A 14688-nucleotide genomic window follows, 5' to 3' on the forward strand; every position below is an offset into this window, starting at 1 on the left:
CATGTGGGGAGACAGTGATGTTCAGGAAGGACGGTTGTGTGAGGATTCCTGACTGAAGAAATCCTGAGCTGAATGAGACACTGAGTGTTAACTATTAGTTTCCCTGCGGAGCTGACTGCTACTTATGACCTTTGAGGATCAGACAGAGAGGGTTGAAGTCTGGAAATGTGTCACCAAAGAGGAAAGGTTTTTTATTGTTTTTATTTTTGTTGTTGTTGTTCAGGAATAACACATTAGCATATTTTACAGTAAAGACAATTAAAACAAATCACAGCCTCTCCATATGTGACTAGCTCCAGGACCAACTTATTTAGTTTATTAGTTTAGTTTAACTTATTTAATTTTTTTTATTGGATCCCTGTTTATTCTGTAGGGACCAGTGGTCATTGGGTAAGAGGAAAGGTCCACCCTGAACATGTAGCCAGTTCATCACAAGGTAACACAGAGACAAACAGAACAGAGAAATATTAAAATTACACATAACTTAGAGAGACCAATTAGCCTATCAGTCATGTTATTTCTTTAAAGTCGTGTTTTGAACTGGAGTACCCTGAGTTCAAAACATGAACTCAGGGTACATGAACATAGAAAGAGCCCACACAGTTAGTCTAGCACATTAGAGTTCTTAATAATAATAAAAAAACATGAAGGTTTATAGTTTTAATGTGACAAAACACAAAACAAGTTGTGAATACTGCAGCAAGAATCTGTATACATGCTATCTTAATATTTTAGGTGTTCATGAACTCAGAGAAGAGGAATAAAGATTGAAAGCAAAAGCCTCCAGGATTGTGCATGTCCTCAACCAGCAGGTGGAGACGCAGACAAGCAAAGCTCCATGTCAGATCAGCCAAGTGTTTAAGTCTGTTATGAAGCTCCTGGTGTTATCTATCATTTTTAAGCTCATGATTCATTTAGTTTTTAATTTCTCCTGTCGGCATATTTCCATTTTTATTGCTGCAGCTCACTTCATGTACACCTATGATTTGTTTTAAGATGCAATATAAATATATATATATATTTTTTTTATTTGCTTACAGAAACTAAAAAGTTGAACATACAGTGTATCAGAGCCAAATCCTGATTTTCTGAGAAAGGTTTTAAGAATACAGACATACAGAATCCAGAAATGACTTTTATTTTACTAAAAAATTATACTGGACTGTTGCTAAACCTTTTCTCTTGCTTGCCTGAAGTTTGGCCAGTAGGTGTCCCCATACACCCATTTGTGGCCCCCAGGAATGCCTGCAGACCTTCTGCTTGAGCGCTGAAGCAGCTGCCTGCTGTCCCCTCAGAAATAAAACTGTCTAATCACAGTTTATTTTCACTCTTGTGATGCCTTGATGTTTGAACCTGGCCAAACACCTCAACCAGCTCACACACATCACTGATTATCTGATCCAACACTGTACTTGATTATGTTTGTTAAAATGCCCACATCCTAATATAACTGAGACCTTAAGCCAAAACCGCAGGCATGCAACAAGACAATAGGTACTCAGGGTCCAATTAGTGGGTTAAATCCCAATGCAGACAATAGAATTCATGGCAGGCAGGGTGAGATGATGAGAGGGCCTTTTGACTCCACAATTAAGGTGTCCATCATTCCTCTGTGGTTCAGTTGACAACATGGCTCGTTAATGTCCCCCTGGTGGGATTTGGTGAGCAAAACTCTCGCAAAATTTGTATTCTCTCACAAAAGCCTGAAAGATTTCCTTCCCTGTGAGCGATCAGCCCCCACCCCATGCTTTCCTGTCACATCCTGTTCCATTACTTCTTAATCACAGACATGTCCAGTAAGGCCCAACTGTTTTGCCTCCACACACACTTCCCAGCAGCAGACACGGGAAATTACAGCAGTCAGCAATAAGCGACTTGCTCTGCATAACATTGTGTGCCAGAAGGAAGAGAAATTATGCTTGCCATCACTAAGTACTGTACACATACAATGCCTTGTAAAAGTATTCACACCCCTGAATGCATTTCACTCACAAAATTCAGTGCTTCATTGGGATTTTATGTAATAGACCAACAGGTATGGTTTAAAATGGGTTTTCGCATTAAAAATAATTTTAAAAAAGTGGCATGGATGTGTATTCACCTCCCTATTTACTCTGATACCTCTAGCAGTCAACAGACCACTGGTAACTCTGAAAAATCTTGCTTTGTGATTTTTTTCATATGACAATTGGTTTGACAAAGACTACACAAAGACTACAAGTTTAGTCTTTGTGGAGGAGTGACAAGACTGTTGAATTATTTTTTAAAGTTTGCCAGAAGCCATATGGAAGACACAGCAAACATGTGGAAGAATTTTTTACGCTCAACTGAGACCACAGTTGACCTTTTCACTGCTTTATGCAAACTTTTACATACCAGAAGACTCACATTCTGAACAAGGCATCCTCACCATGAAATATGGTGGTGGCACTATCATGCTGAGGGGATGCTTTTCATGGAGTGGTTCAGTTGGTGTAATGATGGGTAGAGCCAAGTACTAGTCAATCCTGGAAGAAAACCCATTTAAAGGCAACCAAAAACAGAAGAATGTCGAAGAGGTTCACTTTCATTTTTGACAGAGTTTTAGTTATTTTGAATAAATAATAAAATATATAATTGGATGTCATTTCCAGCTCTGACTCCTGGAGGTAGACAGTGGTTGGGTGGATTCAAGTCTCTGGCTGTGCAGATTGGTAGAAATCAAACCTAAGAGATTTGCAGATGTAATTGTAATTTATCAATCATGTGTAACTTTCTCTTGTTCTATCACAAAACAAAGCACTGTAAAAGAAACACTCCTTCACAAGAACTGTCATGCCTAAACGAACGCTCTCTCAGAAAATTATGATGGCCAAGAATAGGTTACACTTGTAACACTGCCGCGTTCCAGTTGGGGATTACCGTGCTACTAGATAGGTCAACAATAAATATCCCTGCCTGCAAGAACAACAGGTGTCTGACAAGATTGTTTCACTTTAATAAAAGGCTTACACAAGCTTCAGACAAATATCACATTAAGCTGCTTCAGACGAACTGGCATTTTCCTGCTTCATCCCATGAGGTATGAAAATGTTCTCTTTCCACTCCAGCTTTAAATCTCGGAGAATGTCATGTGCAGCGAGAGGCAGATGTTGTCAAGGTGGCAGCGTTGTGTGTAATGTCACCCGATCAGATCAGCATTCCTGTCACGAAACCCCCTCCAAAGGGTGTGGCGAAAAAAAAAAAAACAGAATTAAAGTTTCCCTTTTTTTATTTTCAGTCTGCGATGAACATGCAGCTGGAGCCTGTGCCTCTGAACTGGGGGGTGGATGGCACCGGCGCCAGCCCCTTTCAAGCTAGCTGTGAAAGCACCCCTGGCTCTGTTAGTATGCCAGCCTGAGCACCAGTCAGCCACATCCTCCAGCTGGGCCTGTGCCACCACTGGGCACCTGGACCCTCTCACAAACCTCATGAAACAGAATATATATTTAAGATCACGGCATGCAGCTCACAACATCGTGTCCATGGATGCGTGGTGCCTGCAGGGCACGTGCACCTGTGTTTCATTCATCTTCTGCAGACTTTCATCACTGTATTAGGCTTTTAGAAAACTTTTAAGAGACAGATTCACTCTTCAGGCTGTGCCTCAAACACTGGAGTGTGTCCAGAGTCACCCAGGCCTGAAAGACAGCCATCGTTATCCAACTCTCACAAGGTGTCATTGTAGGCATCCTGTGATTACCATATCAGCGCCACATGAAACATTTATGGCTTGCTGGCAGTGATGCACTGGCAGGCATCCTAATTTTTTCCAACAGGGTTTGTCAAGTTGCATTGTTTAAAGTTCTGGTGGCATGAGCAGAAAAAAAAACATTGGCCCTGAAATCTCTGAAAGCTCTGTCACTTCTAGTCTAAGCCTCAGCCTGGTATTATGACTTTCTCTGCAGTACCTGTAACACTCAACCAAGCAACATTTCATGTAGATTCACATTAAATTATTCATGACTGGAATCACTCCATTGTTTTTTTTTTCTGCTACAATTTCAAACATGCGGAAAATACTGTCATCAATTGTAAAAATCTTGCTTTTAAACAGTGACTAAAATCAGTCAGTTTCTGCTTCATAATGTCAGTTTCAGATTACTGATTATATTCTGGCTAAGTACCAACCGGTGCAGCTTTCCAGTGTGATGATCTCATCTGTGCCCCATGCTGTGCTGTATCATAAAATGCAACACAGACCCTTGAATAAAATATCTTTCAGGTCAAATAAGACATCAAAATTTACTTTGCTTCCTCAAGTTTAACCCACTTTTTCCAGGACATTATGACATATGCAAGGTAGAAAAGAGTGGGACACCATGTGATTGTCCAACTGTTAAGTCGCTTATCAGCATATTGCAAAAACTGTTGAGTTTTTTAACAAACTGAGCTGCACTGTTTCTGTTTCGTAAAGAAGGAACCATTGATATTTCTTACATCTTTTCTTTAGGATTTAAAAATTTTAAGAATCAAATTAAACTGCCACCTTAAAGTGACAGTTTATCTCAAAGTTAGGAGTAAAACTGTACTGATTGTTCAATCGTTTCTGCGCGAGGCTCAGTGTTCTGTGGCAGTAAGCAGGTGAGACCCAGATTGGTTGCTTCGCGGTACTTCATCACCCTGCTTTGTTGTTGTCACAGCCACAATTGGTTTGTACTTCCCATCTGCTGCATCAGCAAAGTCACGACTGATTTGGTCACTTTGGAGCCCGGTTAGCTTTGCTCACTTCCATTCCAGCCATCGTTACAAATGGCGTCTTTACACGGCGGAGTTAACCCGGATAGCTCTGTCTCCTGGGTGCCTTTATTATCTATTCATCATGTTGTCCCAGTTTACTGTATCTGAGGGTGAATCTGGCTGTCTCAGTGCAGATCTAACTACACATACCTGGCATGCGGCCTGGGGCGGGGGATTAGAGGGATTATAAAATACTCGGTGGAGGTGTTTCTCTCTGAGTTGATAAGAAGGTGAAAACATATTCTGAGAAGATGCAGTTTGTGTTTGTGCTCTTTTAACACTAACATGCCTTCAGACAGTGTTTGCATATGTTAAAAATAGCTTTATTTCCATGCTGAACATTTGCACAAGCAGCCAGGGGCAACTTTGGTGTGTCCAATCTTGTGAAGAAAAGAGTATTGGAGACATTAAAATGAAATGTTCTTGGCCTCATAACCATCCCTCTGAGCAGGCTGGATGGACACTCCTCCCTGCTCATTTGCATTGCTGAGCAGATCCTTTGTGTCACCTGGAGGTTTGGAAAGAGCAGCGTTGCAGCCAATTTCCAGATGGCAATTCACATGTTTGACATGTCCTCAAATTCTGTCAAAAAAAAAAAAATTGCTGCCTCCTCCCACTGACTCCATTAGCTATAGGGAGGGGGGGATGCATGCATTTGCACAAATGGAAAGTGTCCACCGGTGTGAATATTCACATCTGCACATGCTGAATAATAGACGATTACTAGCTCAGGTGCAGCCCTGTTTGCAGGCTTTTTCCCTTTGCACTGTGCTAATTTTACCTGAAAGGGCATGCTAAATGCATAATTCTTGTTTCTCAGACCTGATCTTGTATTCTGTCTAAAGAGGTAACACATTCTTCTGTGAAAGCACTGGCTGCGGGGAATAATATGTCTCCCATATAGACTGAGGAGCCTGAGGTCTTGGCATCTGTTCCTAACATTTCAACAAGATCCAGACACCTACAGCAGCTTCTCCAACAATGAGGCCATATATCATCTGTCACTGCCAGAATCCCCCAAAGTAATGAACGAGTAATAATGGCATATATGTTAAAGTGAAGTCTCAAAAGGTAGCTCATCCAGAGTCATTATTGTGCCACATAAGCAGATGAGTTTCCTCAAATGAGATCATTTTTGTCACCCTGAGGACAGCGGGGTGTTACTCTTTTCAGGATGAATAAGTCATCCTCATTTGGCGCTAATGGTGCTCCGTATTAAGGTGTTGCTTGTAAGAGAAATGGTGAATCCCATTTTCTTTTCATTTAAACTGAAAGCTTTTCTTGCTCATTTGTTGTTATGCTGAAAGTAGAAATTTGATTCAAAAAGTCACACATGGCAAGCATCACTTGTCACAATAACATAACAGTATGTTACAGGGTGGGGTTATAGAAACTGTTTTTTTACAGCAAGCATTTCTGGAATCTTACATATAGTCATGAAGTGAAAGAAAAATGATGCAGATGTTTTGTGTTTTATGTTTTGCAAACATAAAACACAAAACATATGGAGCACATTTGCATTAAGCCCACAATGCTACAAATTCTGCTGTTCTCTGAAGGCCTCAAGAGTTTGCTGTGAAACATCAGTGAACAAACAACATCCTGAAGATCAAAAGATAAAACCATGGAGACATTTAAAGGAAGACTAAGCTATAAAACAATATCTCAAGCTTTGAATATCTCGCTGGGCACTGCAGCTGCAGTTCTATAAGGGCATCATCCATGTAAGCCGACATGTTTGACAAGGGAATTATTAATTAGAAAACCAATTAAAGTTTCCATTGGCAACTCTAGAGGAGCTGTAGAGATCCACAGTACACATGTGAAGGACATTGAGGAAGCTGTTGTTGAAACAGAACCAGTTTTCACCACTTGTTCACCAATGGACTGGTTTAGATCAAAGCATATTTATGCGTTTGAATGGCCCAGTTCAAGTCCAGACCTACACCCAATTTTAGATCCAGTGGCAACACCTGAAAACACACATTCACAGAGATTCTCCATCCAAAATGAAGCTGAATTGCAAGGATGAATTGGCAAAACTTACAGCAACGTTAGCATAGACTTTTTGCAAGGCATTGACATTATTGATTGGAATGTACCAACATATAACAAACTTTCTGTAACCCACCAGTCTCCTCGATTCATAAATGTTTTCCATTTCTTGGTAATTCAATGCTGTTTAGACATAATGGGCATATTTATGAAGATTCACAGCATGTTTGACAGTATTTTTTCTGGACTTTTTGTTGTCTCACTGGTGATGCATTTGCACATTGAAGGAAGGTGTGCGCTGACAGATACAGCTGAGGTGTTGCTTTTCTTGTAAAAAAGATGATAGCAGGCTATGGCTCTCCCCAGCTAGATGAGAAATTTGCAGAGGCACACATATCTGTGTAACATCCACATAGCAGAACTCACCCAAACTACAAGGTCTCGGGTGAAAGCACATTTCCAAGCACCGACACCAGAAATCCAGTACTCAGCGCCTTTTTTACTACGCACAGTATTTTGATGTTGAGATATTGACATTTCGAAAGAAAATCCCAGATGAGATTTGCTGCACAAGCAGGGCATCTGGTTGAGTGGTCAATGCACCTTAGCAGCTCTGATGTCCAATTCTGCACAGACACAGTCGAGCCTATCACTCATAAGTGCTGATGTTGCCTTGTTCACAGTAAAGCCACAGAGTCCCCAGAGGTAAGTATCACTGCTAACTGTCATCCTTGTACTTTGATTACTGCGCTGGGAGGAGAGTGATGACCGTGGCTGCTTCTATTCCTGCTCAGACTCAGGAAGCCTTATGAGATCACATAGGAGACTTTCAGTCTTTCGGTTTGGTTTATCATTTCGATTAGAAAAAAGTTTTCTACAAGGAAACCCAACTTCTTGAGTCACTGAGTTTGCAGCAATCCCTCAACCTGAGCAAGGTTTTGGTGAGTGGTCCCAAAGGACTTTTGATGTGAGCCTGTCCAAGAAACGATATACAGCTCAGTGGTTAATCACTGGATCAACTGAACTTTCTATGGAAGAAAACAAAGTTACTGGCAGCAGTACATCTTTCTAGTGGAGGGTGACAGACACAAATTCCCTGGATCAGGCGTAATGTTTTTTTTTTTTTGGAATACAAGACCAAAATGAAAAAGAAACTGAGGGAGAACAAAAACCGAAAGGCAACAAAAATGACAAATAAAAGGAGAATCCTTTCAGACCCAGCTAAGATGAAATCTCAAAATAGACAATGTAAATCTCTGCCAAGAGATCCAGCACTGAAAGTAAACGGAGACATGAAACTGCAAGATTACAGTCGCATTAATTTGTGATATTTACGGTATTTATGGTAATGCAAACAATTGTATCCATATAAATATCCTGCACCCAATATGCTTCTCTTAACACAAATTGAAAAATGAAAGAGTTCATTTAGGGTTGAGGTTGTTGAATCTTCCATAATACTTTGCATTCATTACCAACCATTAAAAAGCCTTGAAGCGTTTTGCCTAAAAACTTTTTCTCATCTTACAAACCTCAGTTTGCCCTTGAACTACTTCCCCTCCACTAAACCTGACGGCTGATGTTCAGAGACATTTCTGAATGATTACCTAATAACACATTTTCACCTATATATAACCCCCCTCTGCCTTCGGGGCATGAATTATTTTGAATCTGGGTGTGCAAGGAGGCTGTTCTTAACAGAGTAAGCTTTAAGAAGTCAGAGTGTTTGACTTTCATCGTCCCAATAATATGGAATCCATCTATGTGAATTCTCAATTAAAAAAATAATAAATATGTATATCTTCAGCTCAAGCAAATACTGAAAACATATAATTATTTAAATTGTGTTTGAAATTCTGAAAATAACATGAACAAATACCCCTGAGCAACAACTGAAGGGAAGTACTTAAGAAAAATGTCTTCAGGGACTGCGCATTAAGAAGTTTTTACCGCTGTGGTTGCTGGAGGGAAAGGCAAATTCAAAAATGTAAATGTGCTTCAGTGTACTATTTCATGTAAAGAGAGATACTTCCCTTTGGGGGCGATATAAGTGAGATTAAATAGCAGAATTAAGTAGCAGCAGAGTTGTAGGAACACAGTGGAATACTCTGTGTCCTTTTGCACTTGAGACTGAAGCAGGTCATACTGATGTATTATAACGGTGCTTAGTTCTGTTGCTGGTTTGACGTGTGAATAATGGTGAGAAGAACTAGACAATGATGTTATGATGGATGTGTAAAATGTTGTGCATAACAAAATTTTTAAAGTAGCTGTAATTCAATTTATACCTACAAAATAATCAAAATACAGTTTTCCTCTGCAAATATTTATTCTTATTTTAAGCTTATACTTGCTTACTACTTTAGTTTGATCAAATTGCCAAGAAACTAACCCTTGACTTCCCATTCTTATGATTTTGAATGATGTGGAACAGAGGCACATTTCTTTTATTCACTCTTTAAATTAGAAAAGGAAAGAGAATAAATCACTTGTGATCCGTTTGGCTAAAGTTGCCCATGTCTGCTTCAAATCAATCCATCCATTTTCTATATTGATGCCATCGGCTGATGCTTATCTGGAGCCATCATTGGATTAAAAACATTGTAGACCGTCAATAAATTGCCACTGCCAGTCTATCACAGGGCAACACAGAGACAGACAATCATATAAACATAAGCACACACACAACCTCAGACCTAAGGCTAGCCTAGAGCAAATGAATATAAAAGGCATATTTTTGGTTCTGTGGGAGGAAGTCAGAGAACTGAGAGGATCCACTCATGCACAAAAGACATGCAAACCCCACTCAGAATGTCTCTGGCTGGGATTTAAATCTTTGACCTTCCTGCTGCAAGGCAACAGGGCTAATAACTGTGGCACATTTTATACGACTGGAACTGTGACAAACCAGTCAGGATTGAGAAGAATGGTGAGGTAGGAAGGCAATAAACAAACTCCATAGCTCACTGCTGCAGAACCTTGTTGCAATGACTTACCAGAGTCTTAGAAAAAAAAAAAATCTAGATATATACAAGAAAAATTAACAAAAAATGCCAAAATATGTGAACACAAATAAAACAGCCACTATATTGTAATATTGTGCAAGTTATAGGATAATGGGTTGTTTACTTTTGTCTAACACAAATGCAAACATTTGGAGTTAGAAAAACATGACAGTAACTTTAACTAAGCCAGGATCTTTGGTTAAGCATAAGGAAGAGCTTTTCAGAACCTCTCTGGCTGGTTCTGGAATTACAGCAGATAATGGGTAAGTATCTCTACTTGATGCTAAATAAATATCTGTGATGCTGTGGGTCAGGTTCCCATACAAAGCTCTTGTGAACCTTGTTCAAGTCTATGATACTAATAACTCATAACTCGTAAATACAAATCTGGTGGCGTCTGTATCTTTTAATCCTTCAACATGATGGAAAATATGTGGTCAAATTAATGGAAAATTTTTTCCAGGCACACAAAATCACCCTCATTCCTGGGCCACATCAGTCTTCAGAAATACCCAAGATCCTCTCTCTGTACAAAGCACTGATATGTTGAAAAAAAAAAAAAAAGGTTTTTAAACTGTATTAGCAGCAGGGAGGATTGCTGCTTCACTGAATAAATGCATTTAGCATTAGATTATGTAAAGAAAATTTTTACACGTCTTTAAAAAGAAGGTGCAAGTAACGGTAGAGGGTTCTAAATGTGGTTATTTCTATGATCTATGATAACGCATCAAATGACTGTGCTCACACAACATCTCATGCCTGCCTTTCGGTGGGTGGGGATCTAAATGGCATGTGTGTGCTTGAAAAGTGACAGGGGCAGCTGTGGAATGAAATCCAGTAAGAAAGGACATGCAGATCACAAGGTCTGTAGTACAGCGCTCTGTCGCATCAGCTTGGTGAAGAAAAGCCAGGAATCAATGTGAGTGTTACGAGCAACCAGGCGGCACAGTGAAACCGCTGCTGACAGCGTTCAAGAGACCTGGAGATCAATCAGCCGCAATTGTCTTTAGCAGACCTCTCATTGCTTCAGAAGTTGGTGATTGAGGTAATTGCATGCTGTTATAAGTGACGGAAACATTATCTCTACGAAGGTGATGGGTGGGAAGCAGTCCCGCAGCCTGTCCAACTCAGAGTTGAATGAGGTGAGTGTGGGCCAAAGGAGGAAGGGTACAATGAGAGACGAGCAGCCCAGCCTGTCCTGGGCAGCGGAGAGGATCCGTAAACAAACCAGCGTCCACTTTGGTTTCAGTACTTTGAGTTTTGCCATGCGGGGGTTGGATGAAACCCCTGCTGAGCTGTGGGAGCTCCAGGACCTTCAGAAACTCAACTTGTCCATGAACTGTCTGTGCTCCTTGCCTCCCGCTCTGGGTTCTCTGGACAATCTGGTGATTCTCAACTTGTTGGGAAACAACCTGTCCAGCCTCCCCCCTGAGATCGGCCTGCTGAAGAAACTTCGCGTGCTGTTCGCCTGTCGCAACCGCCTGAGTGAGGTCCCTGAGGAGCTGGGCTCCTGCACATGCCTGGAGGTGCTGAGCTTGGCCAACAACCAGATCTCCAGCCTCCCCAGCAGCTTGGCTGCCATGCATCATCTGACCAAACTCAACCTCAGTCACAACCGCATTGTTCACATCCCCACCTGCGTCTACAGCATGAAAGGACTGGTCTTCCTGCACTTGGCCTGCAACCGCTTGGAGACCATAGCAGATCAGATTCAAGACCTGGTTAACCTGAAGATCCTGATCGTGGAGGGAAACAGCATACACACTCTTCCAAAGACTTTGTGTTTCTTGGATTCATTGGAGCTTCTGAATGTGGACTTTAATGAGCTGCAAAATGTGCCTGATGAGATGTACCAGCTGAGCAGACTCAGGCGGTTAGCCTGCCACCCACTGGATAAAGGACTTCATATAATTCACAACCCGCTCCTCAAGCCTATCCATGAGGTGCTGCAAGGTGGACTCAGTGCTCTGTATAACTACCTCAAGCCCACTTAAACAAGCACCACTGTTTGTGTGTGTTAGTGTGTATGCTGTTTGATGATTCCTCGGCACCCTGCAGGCCTTGCACCATTTGACCAAACTCACTCTGATGTTTTTACAGCAATGGTCTCAAACCCCAGTCCTGAAGAGCATGTCTCCTGCAACTTTTAGATGTGTCTCTGCTTCAGCACATCTGGCTTCAACATTAACTCATTAGCAGAACTCAGTGGAGGCTAGTGAAACAGTTTAGTCATTTTATTCAAGCGTGTAGGACATTTATGCAGGACTCTGGCCCTCAAGGATTGCCGTTTGGTCTACAGCATGATAGACCTGGTCTTCTTACACTTGGAAGCAATGGCTTCCAAATGATTGCAACCCATTGCTAATCAGATTCAGGGCCTGGTTAATCTGAACATTTTGATCATAGAGAGGAATATTACATGCACACATAAAGATTCTGTGTTTCTTGGAGTGTTCAGGGCTCCGTAATGCAACAACTGAGCAGACTCAATGAGCTGGCATGCCTTCCAATGAATATTTGCCATTAATCATACTGGATTTAATATTATTTAGAACTAGTGGTGGTTTTTAATAAGGAGGATATGGCTCTCCACCCAGGGTGGCATAGCCTGAGGATCCCCATTAGCACTTAAATACATGACATTTCTAGTTAATGAGGTTCAGGACACTCTGGTAAATATGGCTGATAAATGATGCTACAGTTGCTATCTGAGCTGGAGCTTCCAGGTTGACCCTAATTTTAAGTGGTGTATCTCAGTTTTTGTTTTTTTGTTGTTTTCTTTTAATTAGGGCTGGAAAAATTGGTCCTTCTGAATATGAAATTGGTTTTGTGAAGCACAAGACTAATATTGAACACATCAATATATTTCTGATAAATCACATATGAGAAAAGGATTTGGTGTTGTGGTACAAAAATATTGGGATGGATTTATGAAAGAGTTCACCGATGTAATATAACTCTTCTATTAAGCTTGTCCAGGAAGCAATGCAAGGTTAAATAAGTGCTCTCTATGGTTACCTTAAGCCCAAACGAGGAACTGTTATCATGTGCTTGCAAATTTGTGTATTCAAAGCATGACTATTATGCTCTAAGTCTAATATTGTTTAAAATTGTCCACTTTATTACTATGACTCTTTACAGAGTCATAGTAAAGACTCTTTACTATGACTTTCAGGTTTCTTTCAGGGAACCTGGAAAGAAAAGTCTGACTATGACTCTCTACAGAGTCATAGTCTACTGAATTTTATTTGAATAGCATTATAGTTCTTCGAACTTGCAAATCCAGTTTTTTTATGCAATGGGGTCGAGATCAGCTGGTGTTAAAAATTCACAATGTTTTAACACCATTTGGGCGCTGATTGCTCACCGGCTGATCCTGGTGTTCCAGTGTGAGTCTGACAGGGGTAAGTTTAACTACCGAGCAACTCTCCTCATTGTATTCAGGTCACAGGGATCAGCTGTGTAAAGTCAGTGGAAAGAACAGCACAGCAGGGCAGGGGGTGTTGAAGATTCCTCAACAGATTAAAAGGAAACACACACACACACACACACACACAACATGGAGACGATTAAATATTGTTCCATTCATCAGATCAAAGCATCAGCAGGTGATCCGCGTTGCACCACCAAGCGGCTGATAATAAAGATGGGAATAAAATGTTTTCCAAAAGCAATAAAGGTAAATTAAGGTTCATAAAAGTTTAATGAAGCTGAATTAATATGCTTCTGATGTTTGTTTGAATTAAATTGCCAGTTTAGACAGGAAACATCAACACAGGAGTTGAGTTAAACATTTGAAAAATACATTCAGCTCGGAATATAAACTTCATGGTCATTTCTGTTAAGCATTAAGCTGCACTATTTATGTTATAAGTAGATTATGTGTTTTTTAAAGAAGAAATCTATTGCAAAATTCTCTAAAACTGAATGTCCACTGCAATGTTTTTAAGGTTTAGGAAAAGCGACTTTTTTTCTTCTAAAACAACTCAATTTCTATGCAACTAAAATACATTTTTACATATTCAGGCTTTGCTACTGGTCAAATCAAATTGCCCATTCTGAAAAAGCCCAAGCAAAAACAACAGGTGCAGCATTCCTATTCCAAAAAGTGTGACTTGTTTTATGCTGCATTGTAAATCTAATCGTTGAAAACATGAAGGATTTTACTCTTGTGAAAACAGTCTGTTCCTAAAAAGTATAATAAAAAAGAAAATTACCTTAAACATTTCCAAACTTGTTGAGGAAAAACATACTTTGACATAATGTAAACCTTATTACAAGATGAAGAAGTAGTTTTTAGTTTTTTGTTTTTTGTTTTTCTTTGAGTTTTCTCAGTTTAAAGACAAAATTAGTTTTACCTGCTCAGTGGTGGTATGAAATTATGTGTATTTTCCCCCCAAAATCCCTTTTTTCCATTTAACTGTGTATTTGCAAAAAGAAAGAAAGGTTTTAGATTATAAAATAATCTTTTGAAGAATTTCAGTTCAGTGTCAAATTATAGTGGTTAAGCCCCACGATGACAGAAATCCACTTTGGAAGTGGTTCCTCTCTGACTTGGCATTAGGTTGAAAGTTTAGAGAGGACCACTTTCTCACATCAAACTTAAAGTTTCAGACTTGTCAGTTCAACTTCAGTATCTTGAGTAACAGTGTTATGTTCATGTGCCTCTGTTATGATATGTCTATGTGTGATATTAAATTAGTCATCTTTAGTGGAAATAAAGGAATTTTTAAATAGCATTTTCCAAAAGAATTACAGAAAGTATGTTTTTTGCTTGATATGTTTATAAACTTGAATTTCTCAGTGTTGGTAAAGTTCATATGAAACATCCATGTATTTAAAGATGTTAGATAAACCAACATCGGTCGCAGGTTGCCATATTTGTTGACACATGTTAACCTAAATGACTTTAAATACAAAATTCTGCCTT

General features: G+C 40.0%; 1 protein-coding gene across 1 annotated transcript; it reads left to right on the forward strand.

Annotated features, from left to right (window-relative positions):
• The first annotated feature begins 10665 nt into the window (after window positions 1-10665).
• LOC122840862 (leucine-rich repeat-containing protein 30-like) lies at window positions 10666-13293 on the forward strand. The gene has a single exon (XM_044133615.1). The coding sequence runs from the start codon at window positions 10853-10855 to the stop codon at window positions 11750-11752; it is 900 nt and encodes a 299-aa protein (XP_043989550.1). The 5' UTR covers window positions 10666-10852; the 3' UTR covers window positions 11753-13293.
• The last annotated feature ends 1395 nt before the right edge of the window (window positions 13294-14688 follow it).

The sequence above is a fragment of the Gambusia affinis genome, linkage group LG12 (genome assembly GCF_019740435.1).
Source record: "Gambusia affinis linkage group LG12, SWU_Gaff_1.0, whole genome shotgun sequence".
NCBI lineage: Eukaryota > Metazoa > Chordata > Actinopteri > Cyprinodontiformes > Poeciliidae > Gambusia > Gambusia affinis.

Coding starts and splice junctions, on each gene's coding strand:
- LOC122840862 (XM_044133615.1), top strand. CDS start 10,853: ATGGGTGGGAAGCAGTCCCGCAGCCTGTCCAACTCAGAGTTGAATGAG.